The sequence below is a fragment of the Dasypus novemcinctus genome, chromosome 7 (assembly GCF_030445035.2).
Source record: "Dasypus novemcinctus isolate mDasNov1 chromosome 7, mDasNov1.1.hap2, whole genome shotgun sequence".
NCBI classification, from domain to species: Eukaryota; Metazoa; Chordata; class Mammalia; order Cingulata; family Dasypodidae; genus Dasypus; species Dasypus novemcinctus.
The window spans coordinates 36,772,856-36,799,346 of NC_080679.1; the positions used below are offsets into that span (position 1 = coordinate 36,772,856).

The 26,491-nt window shown below is 40.3% G+C and overlaps 1 protein-coding gene across 3 annotated transcripts in view; it reads left to right on the plus strand.

Moving 5' to 3' along the window:
* The window catches only part of PLEKHM3 (pleckstrin homology domain containing M3), a 239,696-nt gene that overhangs the window by 21,655 nt on the left and 191,550 nt on the right, over positions 1–26,491 (plus strand). For all 3 annotated transcript variants that reach the window (XM_058300272.2, XM_004458144.4, XM_058300273.2), the window contains exon 2: positions 18,742–19,690. In XM_058300272.2, the coding sequence (XP_058156255.1) occupies positions 19,060–19,690 (631 nt within the window). In that variant the 5' untranslated portion in view covers positions 18,742–19,059. The remainder of the gene's footprint in view (positions 1–18,741; positions 19,691–26,491) is intronic.

Sequence of the window (26,491 nt, forward strand, 5' to 3'; positions counted from 1 at the left end):
CCCCATTGTCTGCTCTCTGTGTCCATTCACTGTGCATTCTTCTGCATCTGCTGTCTTCTTGAGGCGACACTGGGAACCTATCCTGGGACCTTTTGGACTGGGAGAGAGGTGCTCAATCTCTTGCCCTACCTCAGCTCCCTGGTCTGCTGCATCTCTTATTCTCTTCTCTGTGTCTCTTTTTGTTGTGTCATCTTGCAGCGCCAGCTCTCCACTTGGGCCAGCTTGCCATGTGGGCCAGCACTCCTGCGTGGGCCGGCACTCCGCTTGGGCTGGCTTTCCATGTGGGCCAGCACTCTGTATGGGCCAGCTTGCTGTGCAGGTCAGCTTGCCTTCACCAGGAGGCCCCGGGAATTGAACCCTGGGCCTCCCATATAGTAGACAGGAGCCCAATTGCTTGGGCCTTATCTATCCACTTCCCTCTTGTATTTCTTTTATGTTGTTCCTACATTCTAGGAGTTTGTTCATTTTTATCTAGGTTGTCTAATTTGTTGGCATACAGTTTCTTGAAATATCCTCTTATGATCCTTTTTATTTCTGTGGGGTCAGTCATAAGTTCCCCTCTTTCATTTCTGATTTTATTTATTTGCATCGTCTCTCTTTTTTCTTTGTTAGTCTAGCTAGGGGTTTGTCAATTTTATTGATCTTAAAGAACCAGCTTTCAGTTTTGTTGATTTTTCTCTCTTTCTCTTTCTTTTTTCTTTCCTTCTGCTTCCTCTGGGATTGGTTTGCTCTTCTTTTTGTAGTTCCTCTGGGTGTTCAGTTAGGTCTTTGATTTTAGCTCTTTCTTCTTTTTTAATATAGGCATTTGGAGCTATAAATTTCCCTCTCAGCACTGCCTTTGTTGTATTCCATAAATTTCAATAAGTTGTGTTCTTGTTTTCATTTATCTCATTATATTTACTAATTTCACTTAAAGTTATTTCTTTGACCCACTGATTGTTAAAGAGTATGTTGTTCAGCCTCCACACATTTGTGAATTTTCCCCTTTCCCATCTATTATTGATTTCCAGTTTCACTCCATTATGATCTGAGAAGGTGCTTTGTATAATTTCAATCTATTTATATTTATTGAGAGCTGCCTTGTGACCTAACGTGATCTATCCTGGAGAAAGATCCATGAACACTTGAGAAGAATGTATAACCCAGTGATTTGGGATGCAACATTCTGTATATCTCTATTAGGTCTAGCTCATTTATTGTATTGTTCAAGTTCTCTGTTTCCTTGTTGATCTTTTGTCTAGTTGTTTTATCTAATGATCTGAGTGGTATTTTGAAGTTTCCAACCATTATTGTAGAGATGTCTTTTTCTCCCTATGGTCTTGCCAGAGTTCGCCTCATGTATTTTGGGTCACCCTGGTTACGTGCATAGATATTTATGACTGTTAGTTCCTGGTGGATTGTCCCTTTTATTAATGTATGATAACCTTCTGTAACTTTTATAACTTTTTTGCATTTAAAGTCATTTAAAGTCACACCTGCTCTGTGTTGGTTACTGTTTGTATAGAATATCTTTTTCCAGCCTTTCGCTCTCAGCTGATTTGCATCCCTGTATCTAAGTGGAGTTTCTTGTAGATAGCTTATAGATGGCTCTTTTTTTTTAAATCCATTCTGTTAATCAGTGTCTTTTGATTAAAATTCACATTCAATGATATCATTGTAAATTCATTGTTTACTTCTACATTTTATTCTTTGACTTTCACATGTCACATATTATTTTTGTCTATCTTTTTACTCTTTTGGTTATCCTTTCTCAAAATATTCCCTTCTGCACTCTCCTTGAAGCCTTTCTCCTGTATTTCTTTTACGGGCTATAAAGCTCCCTTCATTGCTTCCTGCATAGATGGATTCTTTTTTATGAACTCTCTTAGTTTCTGTTTATTTGTGTATATTTTAAACTCACCTTCATATTTGCTGGACAGTTTTTTGAGATATAGAATTCTTGGTTGGCAATTTTTCTCTTTCAGTATTCTAATTATATCATACCGCTGTCTTCTTACCTCCATGGATTGTGATGAGGCATTTTCACTAAGTCTTACTGGGCATCCTTGTGTGTGATGGTTTGCTTCTCCCTGACTGCTCTCAGAATTTTCTCTTTATCTTTCGTGTTTTATATTCTGAGTAGTAGGTGTCTTGGTTTAGGTCTATTCAAATCTATTCTGATTGGGGTATGCTGTGCTTCTTGGACATGCAAATTCATTTCTTTCATGAGAGTTGGGAAATTTTCAGCCATTATTTGCTCAAATACTCTTTCTATCCCTTTTTCCTTCTCTACTCTTTCTGGAATTCCCATGACATGTGTGTTTTGGCTCTTTGTGTTATCATTTAACTCCCTGAACTCCTGCTCAAAATTTCCCATTCTTTTTTCTCTCTGTTCTTCTCTTTCTTCAATTTCAGCTGTTCTGTCTTCTTCATCACTTCTTTCTTCTTTCTTTTCGAGTCTGCTGTTATATGCATCTAACATGTTTTTGATGTCACTTATTGTATCTTTCATTCCCATAAGCTCTGTTATTTTTTTATTCAGATTTTCAAATTCTTCCTTGTGCTTGCCCAGTGTCCTCTTGATGCCCTTTATCTCTTTAGCCATATTGTCTTTCAACTCATTAATTTGATTAGGGGATTTGTATAACCCTTATCAATTAGTTGTCTCAAATTCTGTGTCTCATCTGGGGCTTTGAAACATTCCTTTGCTTGGGTCATATCTTTCCATTTCTTAACATGGCTTGTAATTTTTTGCTGATGTGTAGGCATCTGATTATGATGGTGAGTTTACTCTGATGCACAATTTCTCTCTTTTGCATAGGGAGTTAGTGGTGGAAGACTGTGTATTACTGCTGTTCTTTGATTCTTGCATCAACCTGTTTTAGCTCTTTAGGATTATCCCTGCTTAGTTGCCCAAATCTGGGCCTTGGACCCAGTAAAGTGTTGTAGACACGCTCCCTGGAACCTTGGGGAGGGAAGATATAAAGTAATAAAAAAGCCTCTCATTTTTTTTCTAATTTCCTTGTATGCACTTCTTTGGTTTGCCAGCAGATGGTGCCCTTTGACATCCCTCTCAGTTCAAACACTGGTTGGAATGCGTTTAAGAATTTTCCCATGGAGATTCTTTTCCTTTGCCATTCTCTCTTCTGGGTAGTGTCCAGCCTTTCCCTGGTGCCCTAATCCCTAAAACATTTTTTTCCAGGCCATTTCTGCCTGTCTTCTAGCTGTTTTTCTGGAGAAAAGTGAGTCATGTGTCTCCCTAATCCTCCATTCTTCCAGAAGTCTATTTTATTTAATTTTATTACAAAACTAAATGAAGCAAGTAGGCAAGAGGTACTCACTTATAGAGACTAAATTTGGCTCCAGACTCTTGTACTCTAGTGAATTCGGGGGCTGTACAGCATAGGGGAAAGGTGAAATTCTAAAAAGAAGAAGGTTGGGAAATAGAACTCAAGAGGAAAGATGAAGGCATAGAAATTATAAGAGGGCAATTTAGACCCTGTCCTTGCCACAGCTCAGAGTTTACAGTGGGCTTTGGAGAGATTAGCCAATCATTATGGTATAATGTGGCAAGCCCAGGGTGCTATGGGAACCTGAGTAATTAGGAAAGGCTCTCCAGCTTGACAGGAATGAAGAGTGTTGGGGATTGAACCATAATCTCCGGAAAAGACATGTTCAAGTGTTAACCACATTCCTATGGGTAGAACCTATTTGTAAACAGAACCTTTGAAGATGTTATTATTGGTTTAGGTGTGATCTCATTTGTAAATAAAATCTTTGAAAATCTATTTTGGATGAGGCCAAATTGAATCACGTGACCTTATAAAAAGAGGAAATTTATAAGCAATCAAAAGAAGTTAAAACCAGGGGTCAGAAGAAACAAGGAACCAGTAAAAGTCAGAAGTCAGAAGAAACAGAGAGCAGAGATATTCGTATGTGATGGAGGACTGCCAACACCAGAATGCTGCTGATTGCAGGAGAAAGTATGGCCTTGCTGACATCTTGATTTTGGACTTCTAGCCTTCAAAACCATGAGGCAATAAATGCTTGTTGTTTAACCAGCCCATTGTGTGGCCTTTGTCATAGCAGCTCTGGCAAGCTAAGACGGGGTAAAATGACAAGGTGGATATTAATCCGGAACCACAAGTTGGAGCAGTGGATAGTTATGAAGGGCCATGAATTTCATGCAGTGGAATAGCATTCATTCAACACATATCTACCCGGTGCATTTTTGTGTCAGGTACTGTTCTGGAAACTTGGGATACATCAGTGAAAAAAACGAGCATAACATCCTGCTCTCATGGCACTTATACTTTAGTGGCGAGGCAGAAGTAATAAACATTAAATAAATAATTAAGTTGAATGCTGTGTTAGAAGGTGGCAATGCTTTAGGAATTAAGGTGCTCAAGGTTAACATCAGCAGTGAGAAACTGTGTTGATAGACTGCCTTCTTTATATGATGTGATGAGAGTGGGACTTTACCTCTGTGGTCTTCCTCTTCAGAATATATAACCCCAGTCTAATTATGAGAAAAACATCAGACATATGCCAGTCAAGGGCAATTCTATAATACACTGAAGAGTATTCCTCAGAATTGTCAAGGTCACCAAAAACAAGTAAAGTCTGAGAACTGACAAGAAAGCCAGGGTAGCCAGAGTAGAAGGGAGGTTGGGGGTAGAGATGGGAAATATGAGTAAATGCTTATTCATGTCAGAAAGCAAAGGAAATATTTGTATAAGTACCAAACAGAGGCAGTGGAAAGCACTAAGTGGTAGAAATCAAAATTTCCAGAAGAGAAAGTTCATTTGAGGGATGCCATGAATAGATATTATGTGATTGAGTCTGTCTTCATCAAGACACTTGATGGTGAGGAACAGAGCATGTTTTAGTTTGCTAAACCCTGCCAATGCAATATACCAGAAATGAGTTAACTTCTACAATGGGATTTATTAGTATAAAAGCTTACAGTTCTGAGGCTAGGGAAAATAACCAAATCAAAGCATCAGGCAAAGTTCTCTCCCTGAAGGTTGGCTGCTGGTGATCCTGAACTCCTGCCATGTGGCAAGGCACATGGCAGCTCACTGGTCTCTGGCTTCTACTCCAGGCTCACTTTGCTTTTGGCTTCTTGCTCTCTTTGGGCCTTCTCACTCAGCCTTTCAGGGGCCTCTTTCTGTGCCTCTGTGCTCCACTGATTCTATCCTCTGGGCTCCGGGATCTCTGTCTCTCTGTCTCTGCAACTTTTTTCTGTGTGCCACTCTTTATTCCTCCATTTATTAAGGACTCCAGTAAGATGATTAAGATCCACCCTGCATCATGCCCTACTGTAGTGATCTAATCAAAAGGAAGGTCCCTTAAATGAATCTAATCAAATGTCCCATCTAAAATAGGTTTTATACCCACAGAAATGGATTAGCTTTAAGAGCATGATCTTCTGGTATCCATCCAGTTTCAAACTGTCACAGAGCAGAACTTAGCTTAAAAACAGGGGAAGTTATTGGATGGGCACAGGGTTATCTCACAGAACCAAAGAATAGGAGTAGCCAGGCCTCATGAGGGGTTAGAATATGGAACTGAAAAGGCATTAAAAACAAAGACAGTTCTTATCTCTTTTTCCCTGGGGCTTCATGATCTCTTGGGGTGTCTGCTTCATTCTTGTATTCTCTTTCTCTGTCAACTGGCAATCTCTACTTCTCTGAGCACATGGCCAAACATGGTTACCTGGCTACTTGTATTGCCTTATTTCCCAGTTCATGCACTTAGCTGAGACTAACTAGAATCTCTCACTCCTAATTCCAGATTCCTGGGAGAGGGACTCTCATGGGCCCAGCTTGGCCAATTAGTTATGGTTAAGTGGGGTTGCATGATTTTGTCATGGTCAGTCAATTAGTTAAGCAGGGTTGCATAATTCACTGGTAACCTCGCAAAGTCTGTGTGACAGTTTGAATTAGGTGAATTGAAAAAAAAAAAGATTGTGTTTTCAAACTAATCCATTCCTGTGGGTGTGAGACTCTTCAATTGTATTAAATTCAGTTTAGGGACCTTAATTAGATCACTTAATTAGCTCGCTTTTGATTGGGCTATGTCAGTGAGACATGACTCAGGTTGGGTCTCCGTCCTCTTACTGGAGCCTTATATAAACAGATACAGAGAAAGAGCACATACAGAAAGGGAGCACTACCATTTTGACCTGGCCATGGGAGAGAGAGGACTCAAGGATCACAGGCAGCAGAAGCTGAGGCAAAGGCTAAAGAGACAAGCTGTATGCCCAGTAGCCCATAGCTGATCTCCTAGAGATGGTGAGCCTTGAGAGAAGGGTATAGACCTCAGTAAAGCTTGGCTGCCCACTTGCCTTGCCACATGGCAGAGTAGTAGGACATGCTGTACCTGTCTTTAGTGAGAAAGCATTCTGATGATGCCTTGACTTGTACATTTTCACAGACTTGAAACTATAAGCTTTTATCCCTTATAAAATTTCCATTGTAAAAGCCAAGCCATTCTGGTACTTTGCATTGGCAGCCCTGTGGCAAACTAAGATAATCTGTAAAAAGACTATCTGAGAAGAGAATGTGAATCCAGAGGACAAACAAATTTACTAGCTGCAGGGTCAAAGGAAAGGGAAAAAAAAATACTGATGAGGGAAGTGGATTTGGCTCAACTGATAGAACATCCGCCCACTACATGGGAGGTCTAGGGTTCAAACTCAGGGCTTCCTGACCCGTGTGGTAAGCTGGCCCACACGCAGTGCTGATGCACACAAGGAATGCTGTGCCACACAGGGGTGTTCCCCGTGTAGGGAAGCCCCACAAGCAAGGAGCGTGCCCTGTAAGGAGAGCCACCCCATGCGAAGAAAGCGCAGCCCACCCAGGAGTAGCACTGCACACACAGAGAGCTGACGCAGCAAGATGATGCAACAAAAAAAAAGAGACAAAGTTTCCCAGTGCCGCTGACAAGAATACAAGTGGACACAGAAGAACACATGGCAAATGGACACAGAGAGCAGATAAGTGGGGGTAAGGGGGAAGGGGAAAGAAATAAAATTAAAAAACAAATAAATAAATCTGAAAAAAAAAAATACTGAGGAGACCATCCTCAACGGTTGTAATTGAAGGAGTAGAGAATTGGAGGAAACTATTAATTTTATTATGGTCCTGCTGTGTTCCAGGTGCTTAATATTATTATTACTTTTTAATATATTTTTTATTTTTAAAAAATAGTTTACATAAAATGTTACATTAAAAAAATAAGGGATACCCATATATCTACTCTCTCTACCTCCCACTTTTCCCCACATTAATAATTTCTTTCATTAGTGTGATATATTCATTGCAATTGATGACCATTTTGGAGCATTGCCACTAAGCATGGATTATAGTTTACACTGTAGTTTACACTCTCATACACTCAATTCTGTAGGTTATGGTAGGATATATAATGGCCTGTATCTGTCATGGCAATGTTATTCAGGACAATTCTGTGTCCCAGAAATGCCCCTATATTACAAGTCTTTTTCCCTCTCCCTGCCTTTAGCACCTCTAGTGGCCACTGTCTCCATCAAGGATATCATTGCTTTCATTGCTAGAATCACAATAAGTCTACAGTGGAATACCAGCAAGTCCACTCTAGTCCATATTTTATTCCCCAATTGTGAGGATTCTGGTATGGTGATGCCCACTCCACCTCTAATTGAGAGGGGCCTTTGATCCATATGACTGATGAATGGGACTCTCTTACTTGCAGTTGTAGACTCTCTCAGTTTCTTGGTATGGTGGTTGTCCATCTCACCTCTTTGGTAGTTGTCCTGGGTGAGTACCATGAACTAGAGAGTAAGTGTTGCAACTCTGCTGAGGCTCAGGGCCCAGCTGGCACATGGACAGCCCAAAGATTTAAGTCTTTTGGACATACACCTACCAAATTCAGTACCAACTATAGGTTCAAGTAGAAGGGACAGAAGAGGTATGTGTAGAGAAGTCACAACTGAGTACAACTCTGTCACACCTGGGGGCACAAACTCCAAAGTAGGACCCCCTGGCAAGGCATCAGACTCTGGAGCTACGTGCCATGACTATAGGACCTGGGTGTCTCCAGAGCCCTCAAGAGCCTGACTATTTGGGGTAGTATCTATTTTGGCTATGAGATCCTGCTGAGATGCGCATAAGTGTCCCCTCTGGGATGACCTCCTGACTCACTTTGAAGTCTCTTAGCCATATAAACTCATTTATCTTTACCTTTTTCCCCTTTTATTCAAGATCTTTTTCCAGTTGCATTGCAAGTTGGTGCTTGGTAATAAGCCCTCTGTGCCAGGGAGGCTCAGCCCCAGGAGTCATGTCCCATGCTGTGGGGAAGGCAATGCATTTATATGCTGAGTTTGGTTTAGAGAGAGGCCACATTTGAGCAACATGGAGACTCTCAGGAGGTAACTCTTGGGCACCCTACAACACTAGGCTAAGTTGCAATTTCAAGAGCAAAGGTTCATGAGCATAGTTGTCAATATCAAGGGCCCATCCTTCTTCACTAGTCTTTTCCCCTGTACTGTTGCTGTTCCATTAGAGAATGTGGCTGAGCTTCCCCAGGATAGGATTTCAGTATTCTTTTGGTTATTGTGTGAATCTCTACCCACTGTGACAATACCCCATGAACATTTGAACACATTTATATACCTTTTATGTATGCCCAGGTGAATTTCCTCCCATGTATCCCCCATTACTGGCACCCCACACCAATGATCCTCCCCTGCCATAGTTGAAACCCTTCTGTAAACCAAAACATCTTCAAAAATGAAATCGTGAATATTGCCAAATACAATTAGTTGGAAATTGAAATAATAATGATAGGTTTAAACGTAAGGAATAAAATTTAGAAAAAATAAAAATAAAATAACAAAATTGGGATATTAAAAATAATGAAAAATATTTTAAAAATTTCTTTTGATTTTTTTGCCTTTCATCACTGTATTAGCTGTTGTCCTCTATGTACAGTGACATTTTCTCCATTTCTTCCCCAGTGTCTTACTTTATTCATTTTGTCTTCAAAGAGGTTTTAGGTCACAGCGAAGTCACATCCAGAATATAGGGGACTCCCATATACCCAACATCCCCCTGCCTTTCCCCCTTCCCATATTAATAACCTTTTTATATGTGGATGGTACATTTGTTACAACTGATGTACAAATATTGAAACAGCTACCAACCTTGGTCAATGGTTTACATTTTAGACCATATACTTTTATAAATTTTTTATGAAATTTAATGTGGCCCGTATCCATCATTGCAAGATTGTGCTGAACACTTCCATTGCTCCCTAAATACCCCCTCTTCCATCTATTCTTTTCCTCCGTCTCCCTACCCTCAGGACCCAAGGTCACCACCAGGCTTCACTCCTTGAAGGACAAGATTTGTAGTTACTCGCAATAACACTGAGGGCTTGACACACTGGTCTGTCTTCCCCTAATAGGAACCATCCATGTTCTCGAGAGACACCCTTAATATTTTAATACCCCCAATATTCCTGTAAAATAGATATTATTTTCCTATTTTACAGATGAAAAGAGTGAACCTCTTTGATCCAGCAAGCTCATTCATTTATTCATTCTACAAATATTTTTTGAGTGCCTGTATGCCAGGCTCTATGATAAGCCATAACCCCAAATTGATATAACCCATATACAAATAGTTCACAATCTAGACAAGAAGACTGACAGATAAAAAATTAATTATAATACTGAATGATCAAAACAATAATTGAAATATGTTAACAGTACAGATATAGCCTGTAGAAATCTGGGGTAGATTGGGGGTAGATCAGGGACATCTTACCTCAAATTACATAGCTAGTAACAGACAGAATTGGAATTTCAACCTAGATCTGACTCTAGAGCTCAGATTCTTCCCACTAAATTGCTCAGAAAATATAAAGTCATTTTCTGTGATAAACTTGAAAAGCCCCTTCTAATCAAAAAGTAATATATCCTTCTTAATTTCTTTCTAGCCATCCAGGTAAATACCTCCTAATTTTTCTGGGCTAACCTCAAGAATCGTCTCCTTTTTGAAAGCTTTCTTGACATCTTCCTCATCACCCACCCACAGTGACCCACCAAATCTGGTTCTGTCTTCTATCAGGCACCTGTAATGGGTTTTTGGACTTATTTTATTGTCTGGCTCATCATGGTAGACTGTGAGCTTCTTTAAGGCAAACATGGTATCTTATTCATCTTTACTTCTTTAGTGTCTAGTATCTAGTGGAACCTTAATAAATGATGAATAGATAGGTGAGTGATTTCTAGAATCTCTTCTTAAACAATGTAGTAGTTTGAGACTTTTATGGATCCCAGAAAAATCATGTTCTTAGAGCTAATCCATTCCTTTGAGTGTAAACCTATTGTAGGTGGGAACTTTTAATTAGATTACTTCAGTAAGGCATAACCCAGGGTGGGTCTTAATCCTTACTGCAATCTTTTATAAATAAGATGAATATGGAGAGAGAGACAGAGAAACCCACAAAATTGAGACAGGAAGCCAGTAGCTGAAAGCAAGGAAACCCAGAAGAGAAAGGAAAGACCTGGATTGTCAGTAGCTAGTCTTCGACAGAGAACACTGCCTGATGATGCCTTGATTTGGTTATTTTTCTCAAACTTGAAACTGTAAACTTAAAACCTAATAAATCCCCATTGTAAAAGCCAATACATTTTTGGTATATTGCATTTTGGCAGCCTAACAAACTAAAACAAACAGCATTTAAATGGTTTTAAACTTGAATTGTTACTGCTATATGTATTAGTTTGCTAAAGGGCTGCCAATGCAAAGTACCAGAAATGTGTTGGTTTTTATAATGGGGATTTATTTAGGGCAAAAGCTTACAGTTCTGAGGCTGTGAACAGTCCAGATTAAGGCACCATCAGAGATACTTTCTCTCCAAATTAGCTGCCACATGTTGAAGCAAGATGGCAGGTAGTCTCTGCCTTCCTTCCCAGCTGTATCATCTTCTGGAGCTTAGTTGTGGGCAACCAGGCATAGGGCTTGTCTCTTAGCAGGCCTTAAATCTCAGGTTCATCTGCTCTGCTTTCTTCCTGAGTCAAGCTGCAAGCTATCAGGCACGGGTCATTGGCCCCGGGGCTCAGGTCTCTGAGCCTCACCTTTCCCTCACATAGCAGAATCAAATATGGCAGAGCTCCCTTTTCCTGTGTGTCTCCATTTACATCAAACCCAGCCAGAGGGCAGAGACTCAACCTGAATCATGCCTCACTGACCGTAGTTCAATTTGAAAGGGTCTTACCCACAGGAATGAATTTAGTTCTCTTTTGGGGATTCATAAAAGAATTTTAAACTGCCACGCCATGTCCAGTAATACAGCTAATTTATCTCTAAGAATTGTCTGTGCCTTGCTTCATAAAGTACTAATATGTAAATACAAAATGTAGAAAAGTAGACAAATTCATGATCATTTTTTACTTTATGAGAGGGAATCCCAGAGTCCCTGGAACTGCAAAATTTACTTGATACATGTAATTTACTTCAGTTTACATATGTTAAGCAATGTAGATTGATGGTATTGATTTAAATATATTGGCTTAATAATCTAAGTGCTAAAAAAATGAATTTAATTACCATAAAAATTGTGAAGTTTTAAAAAGAAAGCACTACTATGTGCCTTTATAGTTTTATAAAAATCAAACAATAACAACAAAAAATTAGGAAAGATTTTTCCCCCCCTAAACTGGTTATAAATAGGTAAAACTAGGCAGTTAGCAACACCATTTTATTTTGCTGGAAATAGGGTTTTTTTTCCTGAGCTTAAAGTGAAGCCCTGGGAAACGGACTTGTCCCAGTGGTTAGGGCATCCGTCTACCACATGGAGGTCCGCGGTTCAAACCCCGGGCCTCCTTGACCCGTGTGGAGCTGGCCTACATGCAGTGCTGATGCGCGCAAGGAGTGCCGTGCTGCGCAGGGGTGCCCCCCGCGTAGGGGAGCCCCATGCGCAAGGAGCGCACCCCGTAAGGAGAGCTGCTCAGCGTGACAGAAAGTGCAGCCTGCCCAGGAATGGCGCCACACACACAAAGAGTTGACGCAGCAAGATGATGCAACAAAAAGAAACACAGATTCCTGTGCCACTGACAACAACAGAAGCTGACAAAAAGAAGAACATGCAGCAAATGGACTCAGAGAACAGACAACTGGGGTGGGGGGGAAGGGGAGAGAAATAAATTAAATAAATCTTAAAAAAAAAAAATTGAAGCCCTGAGCCTATTGAATTGTATAACAGGGTTTACTACTACTGGGATTTACTACTTGAGTTTCATCTTGTATACCAGAGACTAATTTTATATATGTAATATATATGTAACATATTAAAACTTTCAATCTTTTTTTGCTTAAAATTAAAATAAATATAAACAAAGTAACATGAAAGAACACCAAGGTACAGAAAATTGTTATTCATCCAAAATAATGGGTTTCCCTTTTCTTATCCAGGGTTTCAAATTCAGTCAGTAACCATACTAGAGAGAATGGGTAAATACTTTAAAAGAGATTGTTTATTTCTTTATTTTTACTAAAACATCTAATATACTCTCTCTGCTGTCTATTTGGGTAATCACAGCCTGGTTAGAAGCACTTAACCATTGACTGTCTTGCTGGCTTATGTAACACTTCTAACCCAAACATTCTAAACTCATAGACTGTTAGACAAGAAAGCAACCTTTGAGATCATCTATTCCAATTGCAGCCTTTCACAAAGAGATCAGAAGAGGACACTGAGGTCCAGAGAGGTTAAGAGTTCCCATGGTTACTTTTGTATGCACTACCTGATTTAATCCTCATTGTGATCTAGGAAGTAATCTATGTTCTTTCTAGCCACAGCAGTTCATTTCCCTCCCAGTAGAAAATACTCTCACCCTGTCTCAAGCCCCTCAAAAGTCACAATCAAGTCCAGTATCTTGTGATCTGCATCTGATGTGAAAGATACTCCTCAGGTACACCTTCTTCCTGCAGCTTCTCTTAGATGACAAGTTATGTACCTACCTCATGCCCATCATACAATGGTGAGACAAGGACATAATGACTGTAATAGACATTCCTATTCAAAAAGGAGAGTAACAGGAAGTACAAAGTAGTTGCTGGTCCACAGCGATAGGAATTCTGACATCTGGCTGAATACACATTGTCAAGTTTCCCTAATCCAGAGACAGCTTGTATTCCTTGATTAGGACTTAATTTTAGTCTCTTAGAGTGGTTCCCTAATCTGTGGTTCTTTTTAACTCTTGTCTCTACTTTCTGTGGCCTTGGCCAGGGCCTCTGAAACTTCTTTCCTTTTCCATAAGAAGTGTCCCATATTTAAGTTGAGTAGCTTTCTCAGCCTGTTCCCTGTCTATAGAAAGTTGGAGTTCCAGAGGCCTTTTTAAATTTTAAATGAACCTTATAGTCCAGTCTGTTACAACTCCTTTAAAATGTGTGTGTGTTTCCTATATATCTTATAGTTTACTCTGTTAGACAAAAGCCACACCCACAATACCTTTTGACACAGGCGTCTCTCTACTTTGGTCTGTATTTTAGGCTACTGAGGATTGATGGTCTAAAGATTCTTAGTAGCCCTGTTACTAGCTGAGAGGATCTATTAGATACCTCCTTGACTCTTTTAGACAAAGTCTTACAGTCAAACCCTTGATTTGATTTTAACCTTGAGGCCTTATCTTCCTGTCAGCATTCCTGGATTTGATCTTTGCCCTTAGATGTTTTTTTTAAGATTTTAATTTTTTTATTTTTTTCTCTCCCCTTCTTCCCCTACCAGTTGTCTGTTCTCTGTGTCCATTCACTGTGTTTTCTTCAGTGTCTGCTTGTATTCTTGTCAGTGGCACTGGGAATCTGTGTCTCTTTTTGTTGTGTCATCTTGCTGCTGTGTCAGCTTTCCGTGTGTGGAGTGCCACTCCTGGGCAGGTTGTGCTTTTTTCGCACAAGGCAGCTCTACTTATGGGGCACACTTCTTGAGCATGGGGCTCCCCTATGTGGGGGACACCCCTGTGTGGCACAGCATTCCTTACGTGCATCAGCAGTGCACAAGGGCCAGCTCACCACATGGGTCAGGAGGCCCTGGGTTTGAACCCTGGACCTCCCATGTGGTATGTGGACACTCTATCCTTTGAGGCAAATCTGCTTCCTGGATCTTTGCCCTTAGGTTTTAATTTATATTTTAGTTTGCTAAAAGCTGCTGGGAGCAATGTACCAGAAATAGGTTGGCTTTTTTTTTTTAAGATTTATTTATTTATTTTTCTCCCCTTCCCTCCCACCCCCGCCCCACTTGTCTGTCCTCTGTGTCTATTTGCTGCATCTTCTTCTTTATCCGCTTCTGTTGTCAGCAACACAGGAATCTGTGTTTCTTTTTGTTGTGTCATCTTGTTGATTTCAGCTCTCTGTGTGGGTGGCACCATTCTTAGGCAGGCTGTACTTTCTTTTGCGCTGGGCGGCTCTCTTTACGGGGCGCACTCCTTGTGTGTAGGGCTCCCTTACGTGGGGACACCCCTGGCGTGGCACGGTACTCCTTGCGGTATCAGCACTGCGTGTGGGCCAGCTCCATACGGGTCAAGGAGGCCTGGGGTTTGAACCGCGGACCTCCCATGTGGTAGATGGACGCCCTAACCACTGGGCCAAGTCTGACTCCTATGTTGGCTTTTATAATGGGAATTTATTATGTTAAAAGCTTACGGTTCTGAGGCCATGGAAGTACCAAATCAAGGCATCATTAGAGATTTTGTCTTACTGAAAGTTGGCTGCTGGAGATCCTAGCCTCCTTTCATGTGTGAAGGCACATGGAAGCATCTACTTGTCTTTCCTCCTCCAGACTTACTTTCTCCCTGAGCTCAGCTAAGGGCAATCAGGCTTTTGGCCCTTTTCTCCTCACTCCTCCAGACCTCCTCTCTTTGACCCTCTCAGGGTCCTCTTTCAAGACTGTGCTCCACTAATTCCAGCCTCTGGTCTCTGGGACCTCCCTCTCAACCTCTCAATGTTCTTGTGTCTCTGCTGCATTTTTCTGTGTCTGCTGCTTTTAGTCCTCTGTTTATAAAGGACTCCACCAATAGGACCAGGACCCCTCAGCCACACCCTCACTGAAGTAATCTAATCAAAAGCCCTCCCCCCCCCCCAGCTGAATCCAATCCAATGAAAGCGTTCCTTATCCACTGGAATGAATTATCTTCAAGAACATGATCTTTTCTGATAGCCACAGAAAGCTTCAAAATGTCACAGTTTACTTTAAGAGTCTTTTGCCATGGACTCTTTTCTGCAATTAAGAAAAAAATTTGTAACCCAGCAAGTCTTGGATCATTCATATTACCTCTAAATTCTGCTTGTACACTGAACTGTTACTGTTTTATTACTTCTTTCTCTCTCTTCTTGTATGTAATCATACAAGCTTAAAAAAAAGTGGATACTTTGAACATTCTGCCTTGAAGTCTCATTAGCTATATCCATAAGTTCATTAGTTGCATTTTCTACTGTATTTTTCATTTAATCATGAAGTATATTTTCTTATGTAAATTTCGTTCAATCTTATCAATTATTACACTAGATAATATCAATCATCCTTTTTTCCAGCATCCACTGGCTATTTCCTTGCCCTTCTTCCAGACTCCACTGACAATGTCCTCACTGATTTTCCTGCTTACGCCTGCCCAGTCTCTTGCCACATATTTTAGGTTTTCGTTACAGCAATGGCATCCCATTCCTCATACCATTTCCTATTTTGGTTTTCTATTGCTATGTGGTAGCACTCCAAAATGTAGTAGCTTAAAGCAACAGTGATTTAGTGCTTTTACCTCACTATCTTGTGAGTTGGCAATCTGGCTGGGTTCTTCTGCTCATCTTTCCTAGGGTCACTTGAGTGGCTATAGTCTTCTTATGGCTTGTCTGAGGCCACAGGATGTAAGGTAGCCTCCCTCACATGTTTGGCAATTGGTGCTAACAGTGCTAGGACACCTTGGTTCTCCTCCAGATCGACTCTCATCTTCCAGTAGGTTAGGCTGGACTTCTTCACAGCGTGGTTGGCTCAGAATTCCAAGTGGGTGGGGCTACTCTCTTGATGAGAGGAAGAACAATAATGTATTGCAAAGAGAATTAGACTTGGGGAGATGAAATTTGTGGGAGGCTATTTTTATAATGATCTACCACATTCCTCATGTTGCCTTTCAAAAGAAGAAGAGTTTTGAGCAGAAATTGCAAATAATGCTTCACAGGCTATTTGTCAAACTCCACAGTTTGCTAGGCCATATTCTCGGTACTTGGGATATATTGGCAAACAAAACAGAAAAATATCACTGCTCTCATGGAGCTTACATTTGATGGGAGGACATAGACAATAAACAATAAATGTAAGTCAATTTATGGTTTGGGCTTTTACTCAAAGTGAAACAATTGTGGGATGTTGAGCAGAGAAATAGGATCCTTTAAAAGACCTGCATAGAATTTAGTAGTTGATTAATTGAAACAACAACTATAAGCAGGAGGAAGAAGAGTATGCTGGGAATGAGGGTGCATTAATGAGTTGGCTAGGGTAAGCCTCCTTGAGAAGGTGAAACTTGAGCAAAGTCTTGAATGAGGTGAAGGGGTTAGCCAAGTAGATATCCAGGGAAGCTTCTTCCAGCAGGGGCCCTAAGTGGGAGCCTTTCTGGCATGTTTGAAGAACAGCAGGGAGCTCAGTGCATCAGCAGTAGGATGAACAAGGTGTTGGAGAAAGGAAATCAGAGAGGTCACTGGGCCAGACCACATAGAGCTTTTCGGACCTTTGAAAGGACTAGTGCTCTTACACTGAGTGAAGTGGGCAACCATTGCAGGGTTTTGAACAGAGGAATGAAATGATACTATAAAAGGCCTACAAAGTGGTTTGTTGTTGGTTTTTTTTCCTTTTTTAAAAAATTTATTGCCAATCATGAAAAATAAGGAAAAACACACATAAAAATCTGAACTATTTTTTTACCTTAAGAAGTTGGCAGTACAACTCCAAGCAGGAGAATTGCATCCATCAAGCATGTGGGATCTAAGCCCCCTCTCAATATAGAGGTGGAGTGGACATCACCAACCCAGGGTCACAGGATGGAGGGATAAAATATGGATTAGAGTGAACTTACTGGTATTCTACTATAGAACTATTGTGACTAGTAATGGAAGAAACTGTAGCATTGATCTGGAGAAAGTGGCTACAGTATTTGCTGAGGGCAGGGAGAGGGAAGAAGAGAGGAGATGTGGGGCCTTTTCAAGACTTGGAGTTTTCCTAATGATATTATCAGGACAGATGCTGGACTTTATATATCCTGCCCTAACCCACTGAATGTACCGGGGGTGAGTGTAAACTACAATGTAAACTATAATCCATGTGGTGCAGCAGTGCTCCAAAATGTATTCACCAAATGCAATGAATGTGCCTCACTGATGAAAGAGGTTGTTGATGTGGGAGGAGTGGGGGGATAGGGTCTAGTGTATGTGGGAAACTCTTATATTTTTTAATGTAACATTTTTTGTGTCAATTTAATTAAAAATTTTAATTAAAAAAAAGAAAAAAAGAAGTTGGTTCACAATACTGGACCCATAGTCCTTCAGGTTAGATGTCAGCTAGAGCTAAGCTGTAGCTGCCCTTGTATCCAGGGCCTATACTCTCCTTTTCATAGCAGTCCTACTTCCTCCTACTGACTGATACTCTTCTCCGTCCATAATTGCCTGCCTGGCCCCTCTGGCATTTGAGTTTACAGTCCCTTGTCTAGAACAGTGAACTTTCTTTGAAAAGGAAATATTTTTTATTTGCCCTGTCCAGAACAGTAGCCACTAGCCACATATGGTTGTTGAGCACTTGATTATGTGACTTGTGAGACTGAAGAAATGAATGTTTAATTCTATTTATTTTAATAAATTTAAATTTAAGTAGTCACATATAGCTAATATCTATAGACTGGACAGTGCAGGTCAAGCTCTGCTCTAATTTGGGCTGGCTTTGGAGATCCAGGGTTTCCCAGAGAGAATGGGTTAGTAGTCATGGGTTTCTTTCTTCCCATGTAGAGCTATAAGATGCAGGACACAAGGTCTGGAGAGAGAAAAAGATGAACTAAGCATTACTCTCAGGTCATAGCTCCACCTTATGGCCCTCAGCAGCCCTTAGGCTGAACTTGTACTTTTAGGCCAATCCTAGAAGCATCAGGGAATTTGTAGCTTCAAGTCTTCTTCAAAGAAGAGAGGGAGAATTCTGAAGTCCAGAGTGTTCATTCAGCATTACATATTTTAAATCTAGAAAGCAAAGGCAAAATTATATTTAGGTTGAATGAAAGGGCGGAGCCTCCATCTTTACCTCCCCCTGAGCACCTTTAGCCTCAACAAATCATCAGTGCTTTCAAGGTTTGTGAAAGGACTCATGCATTTATGACTTTCAGACTGATTATGATATAGTTCCAGTCACAGAATTTTTGTCTCTTTAAATTTCTGTTTTTTGTTCAACATACCATAGAAATTTGCCATGGTGGTCTTTTCACAACACCTCTTCAAAGTTTCTCTATGTGAGTGAAAGCTATTACCATAATTCTCCTTATCAAGTGCTCCACCCTGTTCTGGGTAAGTTCTAATACAAAGTGAGCAGTGGTATGTACTCCCAACAACGGAACTCCTGTGTAGATGTTTTCCACTTTTGTGCATGACTGCCATAGAAGAGGTGTAAAGATGGGGAAGTAATTAGGCAGATTGGTGTACTATAGAACACAAATGACTATGTGTTAATGTTGTCCTGTTTATCTTCTTCTAGGAAATCACAGATTGCCATGGCATTGCTTTGATAGTACTTCCCGTTGTCTTACCAGAGGTCTCATTGAAGAATAATTTCAAAGGAACATTTTTCTCCTTGTCCCTCTGTTAATGTCCATTAACAGCTAAGCGAATGTTTTTAATGACCAGGAAAACATCAACCACCCTTAATCTTGGCCTGCTCCAGATAGGTGGATGAAGTTTTCTTCAAGTTGTTTCCAGAACCCTCCTGCTAAAGCACCTCTCTTTGTTGGGTGAATGTTCATGAAACCCTTTCCTGAACCAGCTTAGGAGGCTTCTGTCTCTTGGAATCTGTGACATGGAAGCTCTCGAAGTGGATGATATCAGCCCGGCCTTGGAAGTTACCGAGGATTTCTTTAGTTCTTTTGATAGTAAGCTAGAAAAAACTGTGCAGCAAACAGAGGTTTATGGGGTTCAGGAGGTCCCTGAATTGGTGGGGCACGAGGTACTCAGTAACATAACAGACAATGGTGTTTTAAGGAACGTTGCCTCCCTGGGCAAAGGGGGCATGATTTGGGACCACTGTAAGAGCAGGCTCTTAGAAACCAAAGCTCAAAATGTCTTCCCAGCCAAAGAACAGTTTATGGTCCAGAGAGGTACAACCCCAGATAATCTTTCCTGGATGGAACAAAAGGAAGCCTCAACATTTAATTTTTTCAACATCTGTCAGCGTCGGAGGGACAGACCTCGTTCTGTGAATGACTTATTAGATGAGACCTCTACTTTCAAGCCAGGGCATGCTCGATCAAGGTCAGATATTACCCAAGTGGACTGGAGGGTCGTCCTCAACACCACACCCTTGCAACAGCAGCAGCAGCAGCAGCAGCCGCAGCCACAGCCGCAACCATCTCTTCACGGCCCTCACTTCACTAGGCCATCTTTTCTGTTACCTTCATCAAATAAGGTAGAAGATGCTCAAGGAAATACTGGTATGTTTTTATATCTGACTGCTGTTAAACAATTGCTGATTGTATCTGCCTCATGAGAATCTTATTCTCCGCTATCCATGTCTGATTTTGCTTGCTCACTTAAAAAGCTCCCTCTTCCTTTTACTTTTGCACTTTACCTTGTCTTTTCTTTTCAAGAGATGCTGAGTAAAAAGACAACTATTATTAATTCTTCCTTTCTCATGTTGTATGTTAGGATCAGAATATTCTCATATTTAATGTATTTTCCATTGAATATTGTATGATACTGCTTATTCACATCAGTAGATGCTTATTGGATCACACATTTGCCTTAGCATTACATTCAGAAGGATTTAAAGAAGTATAAAGACATGATCCCTGCCTTGAGTTTCTTATCTAGATAAGGAGAGCAGATATAGACAAAGGCTCAAGGAAGAAGGATGTGGTAATGAGAAAGGTACGCAGTTAAATGAAATGTTTGTGAGGGAACTTTCACCTTATTTTGTATTATTGGGGTTTTTTTCAGTGAGCAAGTGGCAGTGACTGTAAGAGGACAGAGAAAGAAGACACATGGGCTGGTCTTGTCAGGAAGAGCTTGCTAAAGGAAGTAGAACTTGAACTCCATCTTGAATGTGTAGAAGGAGAGACACAGTGGAGGATACTCTGGTCAGGATCATGGTGTGAACAAAGCTGGGAGGTGCAGAGGACAGTGGGCAGACCATTGTGAGTGAAACAAAAGATAACATGGCAAGTTGTGTGAGGGGACGGTTGGAAGAGCTGGTTAGGACTTCACAGTGAAGGACCTTGAATATATTTTTTCCTCATATTTTTCAAACATACATGTACTAAGAACGCATGCATGTACTTAGTTATTCACAGATAAGCTTTGTTTTCCCTAAGCCTTGAGACATGACAAATCATCTTTCCATTTTCCCCAGACTTTTCCTTCAAGATAACCTAATTTACATAGGCTATCAATTTTTTGTTATTGATGCTTCTTCATTCACTCTGCTTAATCTTTTTTTTTTTAAAGATTTATTTATTTATTTATTTATTTCTCTCCCCTTCCCCCCCACCCCAGTTGTCCATTCGCTGCATGTTCTTCTTTGTCCGCTTCTGTTGTTGTCAGCGGCAAGGGAATCTGTGTTTCTTTTTGTTGCGTCATCTTGTGTCAGCTCTCCGTGTGGGCAGCGCCATTCTTAGGCAGGCTGCACTTTCTTTCGCGCTGGGCAGCTTTCCTTAAGGGGCACACTCCTGCATGGCATGGCACTCCTTGTGCGCATCAGCGCTGTGCATGGGCCAGCTCCACACCGGTCAAGGAGGCCCGGGGTTTGAACCGCAGACCTCCCATGTGGTAGACGGACGCCCTATCCACTGGGCCAAGTCCACTTCCCAGCTTCATCTTAATTTAGATTACATCTCAATTAACTATCAGTGCTTGGTATTCCATTGATACATTTATCATTTTAATTCATAAGATTTAGTATGTAATTATAACCTGAGACAAGGAAAAAGTTTAATATGTCTCTTAAGGAAATGTGGTGTTCTGCCTTTGGGAACCTAGTTATTTTCACATCCGGTTAAAATATTTTGGTTAAGTAAGTTTTATTATATCTCCCATCCTTTTAAAATATTTTTTCTTCACTTAAATTCATGACTTGTAATTCCTTGCCTTTTCTCCTAGGTTTTCACAGTTTTGTGTTACATCTAGCCAAGGGTAGTGACTATGAGAGGAAAAAGAAAAGGACATTTTAAAGAATAGGAGTTGTTAACTGATTAGATTTTATGGGGCAAACAAGTTGCCATAAGCCAGGTGCCTGGCAGAATGATAGCTTTGCTCCTGGCTGGCTTCTTTGAATAGCAAATAATTTCAGTAGTTTTCTGGTTTCTAAGAGTTCACATAGGTTTCTTTCTAGCTTTAAACCACCTTAGGCATTCTAAACCTCTGGCATAATCCAAGTTAAGAGAGTGTCATATTGCCATTTTTTTCTATCTTGTTTTGATTATAAATGCAAGAAGCAGACCTTTTTTAACGTTCCCTAAAACTCTGATCTTTTCTATTAAGTATATGACACACCATGATTATTACTTTTTAATTCTCAATTTTTAAAAATTGAACTTTAAGTTATGTTGAAATATAAATATTGAATGCTATTTTTGAAAGGTAAAGTGTAACAAATATGTTTTGCAATTATTGATATAATATAACCTGGCTACCTTTTGTTAATCCAGAGTATCCACATCCTAGCAGGAATTAGCAAATTTGGACAAAAGGTATAACAAGTTGTATTTGTCAGGGTTCTAGAAAACCCTGTCTAATATCTCCTGTCGGAAACAGAACCAACGGGAGATATCTATAAATAATATGAGATTTTATAAAATTATCTCATACAACCGTGGGGATGCACAAGTCCAGATTCTATAAGGCAGGCAAGCAAGGGGCTCTGATGAAGGTCCTTAATGAATTCCCCAGGAGACACTGGCTTTCCAAAGTAGAGGTGGGAAATCGCTCTCTGAATGCTGAAATCACTTCCCCTTTTAAGGTCTTCAACCACCGGAGAAGGCGTCACTCTTTACTGATGGCAATCTCCTCAGTTGATTATAGATATAACCAGGCATCTATGCAATCAACTCACTGATGATTAAAATCCATGAAATGCCCTTGTATTACCATTAGCCTAGTGCTTGCTAGCCCAAACAACTTTGCACCATTACCTGGCCAAACTGACACAATAGCCTAACCATCACACAAGTTTATGACATCTTTTCTTTCTGAAGTGTTCTAAGGAGGCAAGATAAAATGTTTTTATTGCTCAAGGGCAGGGTCAAGCAGTGAGGCCCACTGACCACCCAGTTTTGGGCTGGGGGTAGAAAGGAGTTCTAGATACAGGGCTGACCACCTACTCCACTAACTAATTCTCACAAGCTGTAGGGGTAGGGAGTGTAGGATGTGGGGGTGAATTGTGGCACCTAAGTGCATACTTGTCAAAATCAGTCAAGATGAGTCAAGTTTACCCATACTCCTAAAGGAGTATTTTAAAATAGATGGAGGCAGCATAGTATCTTGGCTAGAACTGGAGATGGGGACCCAGGAGATCTGGGATCAGGCCAGTCCTCTTCCTTGAACTTCAGATATATATATACCATTTTGTGGTGAAAATCTGATGGAATGTTCTACAGGCATCTCAAATTCAAAGTGTCCAAAAACATCCTCCTATCTTTTCCTCTTACTGTTCAAAGAATTAACAAGGGTATCTCCAGAGTCTTGGGGCTCCTAAAAAAAATACCACTTTAGTCAAATGGGTTTCCCTTGATCAGGTCAACTTGGCTTTGTGGTTAGCCCTGCCACTCTCTTACTTCTAGGCTTTATCGCTGCATGGTCTTATATTTCATCCAGATGATTTTTTTTTTTTTCTTCTTTCTGGCTCTTCTTCTATGCTTAAAGACATCTGGGAGTGGTTCTTCTCATTCTCCTCTTCTTTCTCCACTTTCCCTCCCTCCCCCCATCATCCTTTTTCTTCCTTCTCATTAGATCTCTATTACTTAGGACACTGTCTTCTGCCTCAATTGGCAATGAATAACTGGACTCTTGGCTACTTTGGGTTTTAAGTAAATTGAGTTCTGGCTTAATGTGGGAGAAGGCAGTGGGCAGCTGGGGTGTAGTAATAGCTATTTCACTAATAGGCATGTCTGTCTAAAGATGGCCTTCTGTTCAAACTAGGTACTATATTGGTTAAAACACTTACTCTAAATCCAGATTGCAAGAAATTCAGTTCTTGCTCTAGTACTTAACAGCTGTATGGCTTAGGGCTGATTTCTTAGACTCCCTGTGCCTCCATTATTTTTTTCCCATAAAATGTGGAATAACCATAGTACTCACCTCAATTTCTTATGGGAATTTAAAGGAATTAAAACATCTAAAGTGCTTAGAACCATGTTTTCCACATAGTAAACACTAAATTAAAATTTTTTCATACTATTATTACTGTTATTAATCGAACCTGAAAGTCATCAGTGAGAATCAAGATGACACTGACAGTCACTCCCAGTTTCTCATGACACACTCATAAAATGGGCTCACAATAAATATTTCTTGAATAGAAAAGCTTCCTCAGTGTTGGCTCTTTTCCTTACTGCCATCCCAGTTTCTGCCCTGGGCAACTGTAGTGAAGTGTGACTGGGAGCTAGCTCAAGGAAGGCCTTAATCCCATCACCAGGATGGATGATTTCTAGTCTTAGCATTAGTGATAGTTCTATAAAGACATGCTCTAGACTAGTATCTATACTTAACATTTTATCCTTCTGTATTGTTCTCATCCTGTTCTTCATCGAGTAATGATATAACTAAAGGTACCAAGAGATTTCCCATAGAGTAAAGAAATAAGATCCTGACTTTATTGAACTACAATCCAAATGTAAATATACTTTAAAATAAGAACATGAAAAGACATTTGAACATGTAGATACTGGATATACAATAAATACAAAAAAATGAAAAATAGTTTACACTTATCTACATACACACACCCTAATATTAATATCTCTAAGTGCATATACAAAATAGATGAAAAGTGAGGCCATATGGAAAGAACACTTAATTAGAACTCAAGAAGTGTCTTATCCCAACTTTATTCCTAACTCACTGTTTTAGTTTCCTTGGCTGCTCAAGCAAATACTATGCAATAAGTTGTCCTAAACAATGGGGATTTTATTTGCTCATGGTTTTGAGGCTAAGAGAAAGTCCAAAACAAGGCATCAACAAGGTAATGCTTTCTTTCTGAAGATTAGCATTCTGGGGCTGGCTACCCCTTTGGTCCTTGGCTCCTCTGTCACATAGCAGTTCCCATGGCTACCTCTCCTGGCCTCTCCCTTCTCTTTTGGGTTCCCTTGATTTTGAGCTTCTTGCTTCCTATGGCTTTCTCTCCCTCTGAATGAATTTCATTCCACTTATAAAGGATTCCAGTAATAAGATTAGTAATACACATCTTGACTGAAGTGGGCCACACCTTAACTGAAGTAATATCATCAAAAGGTCCTACTTTCCATGGATTCACATCTATAGGAATGGATTAAGTGTACAAGTATGTTTTTCTTCAGTATATACAGCTCCCAACTACCACTCTCACACCGTGTAGGTTTGGAAAAACCTTGTATTGTCTCTTGTCTTTGGTTTATAAACCTAGAGAGGCAAGTTAAATTATTTCTACAATCCTTCCCAACTCTAAAATTATATCATCCTAGGATGTATTTGAACTGACCCTGACTCATCGTTGTGTTGGCACTAATTGCCATAGTCAGTTCAGTAGGTATGGTTGAAATTATTGAACACAGAAAGATTTGTATGCCTTGTAACTCTATTTCTGGGTGAACTGCTGTTGTAATTTTTTAAAGCAAAATTTAAAAAAGAAATCCTTTCCAATCACTATCAAGTTCTAAACTCAATAAACTGCCAGAATCTAACTTACTTTTCCCTCCTTGGGCTGTGTTCACATTTTCATTTGTGTGGCAGGGGTAGTGGTCAACTCGGCTTTTGTTTTTTTTTGGTTTTTTTTTGTTTGGTTGTTTTTAAAGATTTATTTATTTAATTCCTCCCCCTCCCCAACTTGTCTGTTCTCTGTGTCTATTTGCTGCGTCTTCTTGTTTCTTTGTCCGCTTCTGTTGTCGTCATCGTCATCGGCATGGGAAGTGTGGGCGGTGCCATTCCTGGGCAGGCTGCACTTTCTTTCGAGCTGGGCGGCTCTCCTTATGGGCGCACTCCTTGTGCATCAGGCTCCCCTACGCAGGGCCACCCCTGCGTGGCATGGCACTCCTTGCGCGCATCAGCACTGCGCATGGGCCAGCTCCACACGGGTCAAGGAGGCCCGGGGTTTGAACCGCGGACCTCCCATGTGGTAGACAGACGCCCTAACCACTGGGCCAAGTCCATTTCCCATGGACTTTTGTTTTGGTTGATTATACTTTCTGGTGACTAAAGCACTTGTTCTAAGTACTTCAGGAGTAGGTTTCAAGCAGATATTTTCTTAGGGGCTAGAAAAACCAAGGCAGTATAGTTTCTTTATCCTGGGTTTTATATCACTGTTTTGGCTCTTTTTTCTCCCAAACTTCACTTTTTTTAAAAAAGCCAAAATTGAGACTTACACTAAAATGACTTTTTTTCAATTATGATGTTTCTCAGAAGCTTTGGGGCCTGCACAGGTGGGAATATTCCTGCAGGATTAGAACACGTGAGGTCACCAGAACATGATCTTTTGCTGAATTTATGATTCACCCTTGAGTAAGATTAGTCAGAATAAACAAGTTGCTAAAATAGGTCACAGAAAGTTGATTTTACATGACTGTATAGTTTCCATTGGTTATGTTATTGAATGTTGACCCCTGGCAGCTACAAGGAAATGCAACATGCCTCACATTCGGATTTCTAACATTTCTTTATGCAGACCCTGAAAAGTAAGTGTCTAACTTTTTTCTCTCTCTTTTTGTAGCTGCTTTGTTAAATGCATTTTGTCTTCCTTGGTAAGGAAGAGCTAAGATTACTAATTTCACAAACTGCTAGAATTACCTTCCTAAAACACTAATCTTATTATGCCATCCTGTTCTCCAAAATGAACTATGATGCCCTATCCTTAAAATCAAGTATAAACTTTATATAGATCACCCATTTATCTTCCCAGCCTTATCGCCCACAACTCCCCTCTACCTCATCTAGGTGCCATTTTTTAACATGGCTTTCAAGCTCTTGGGCCTTTGCCATGCTGTTTCTTCATCTGGGAGTACCTTATCTGCCCTTTTCACTGTTCAAAATCTTCCATTATCTTTCAAGGA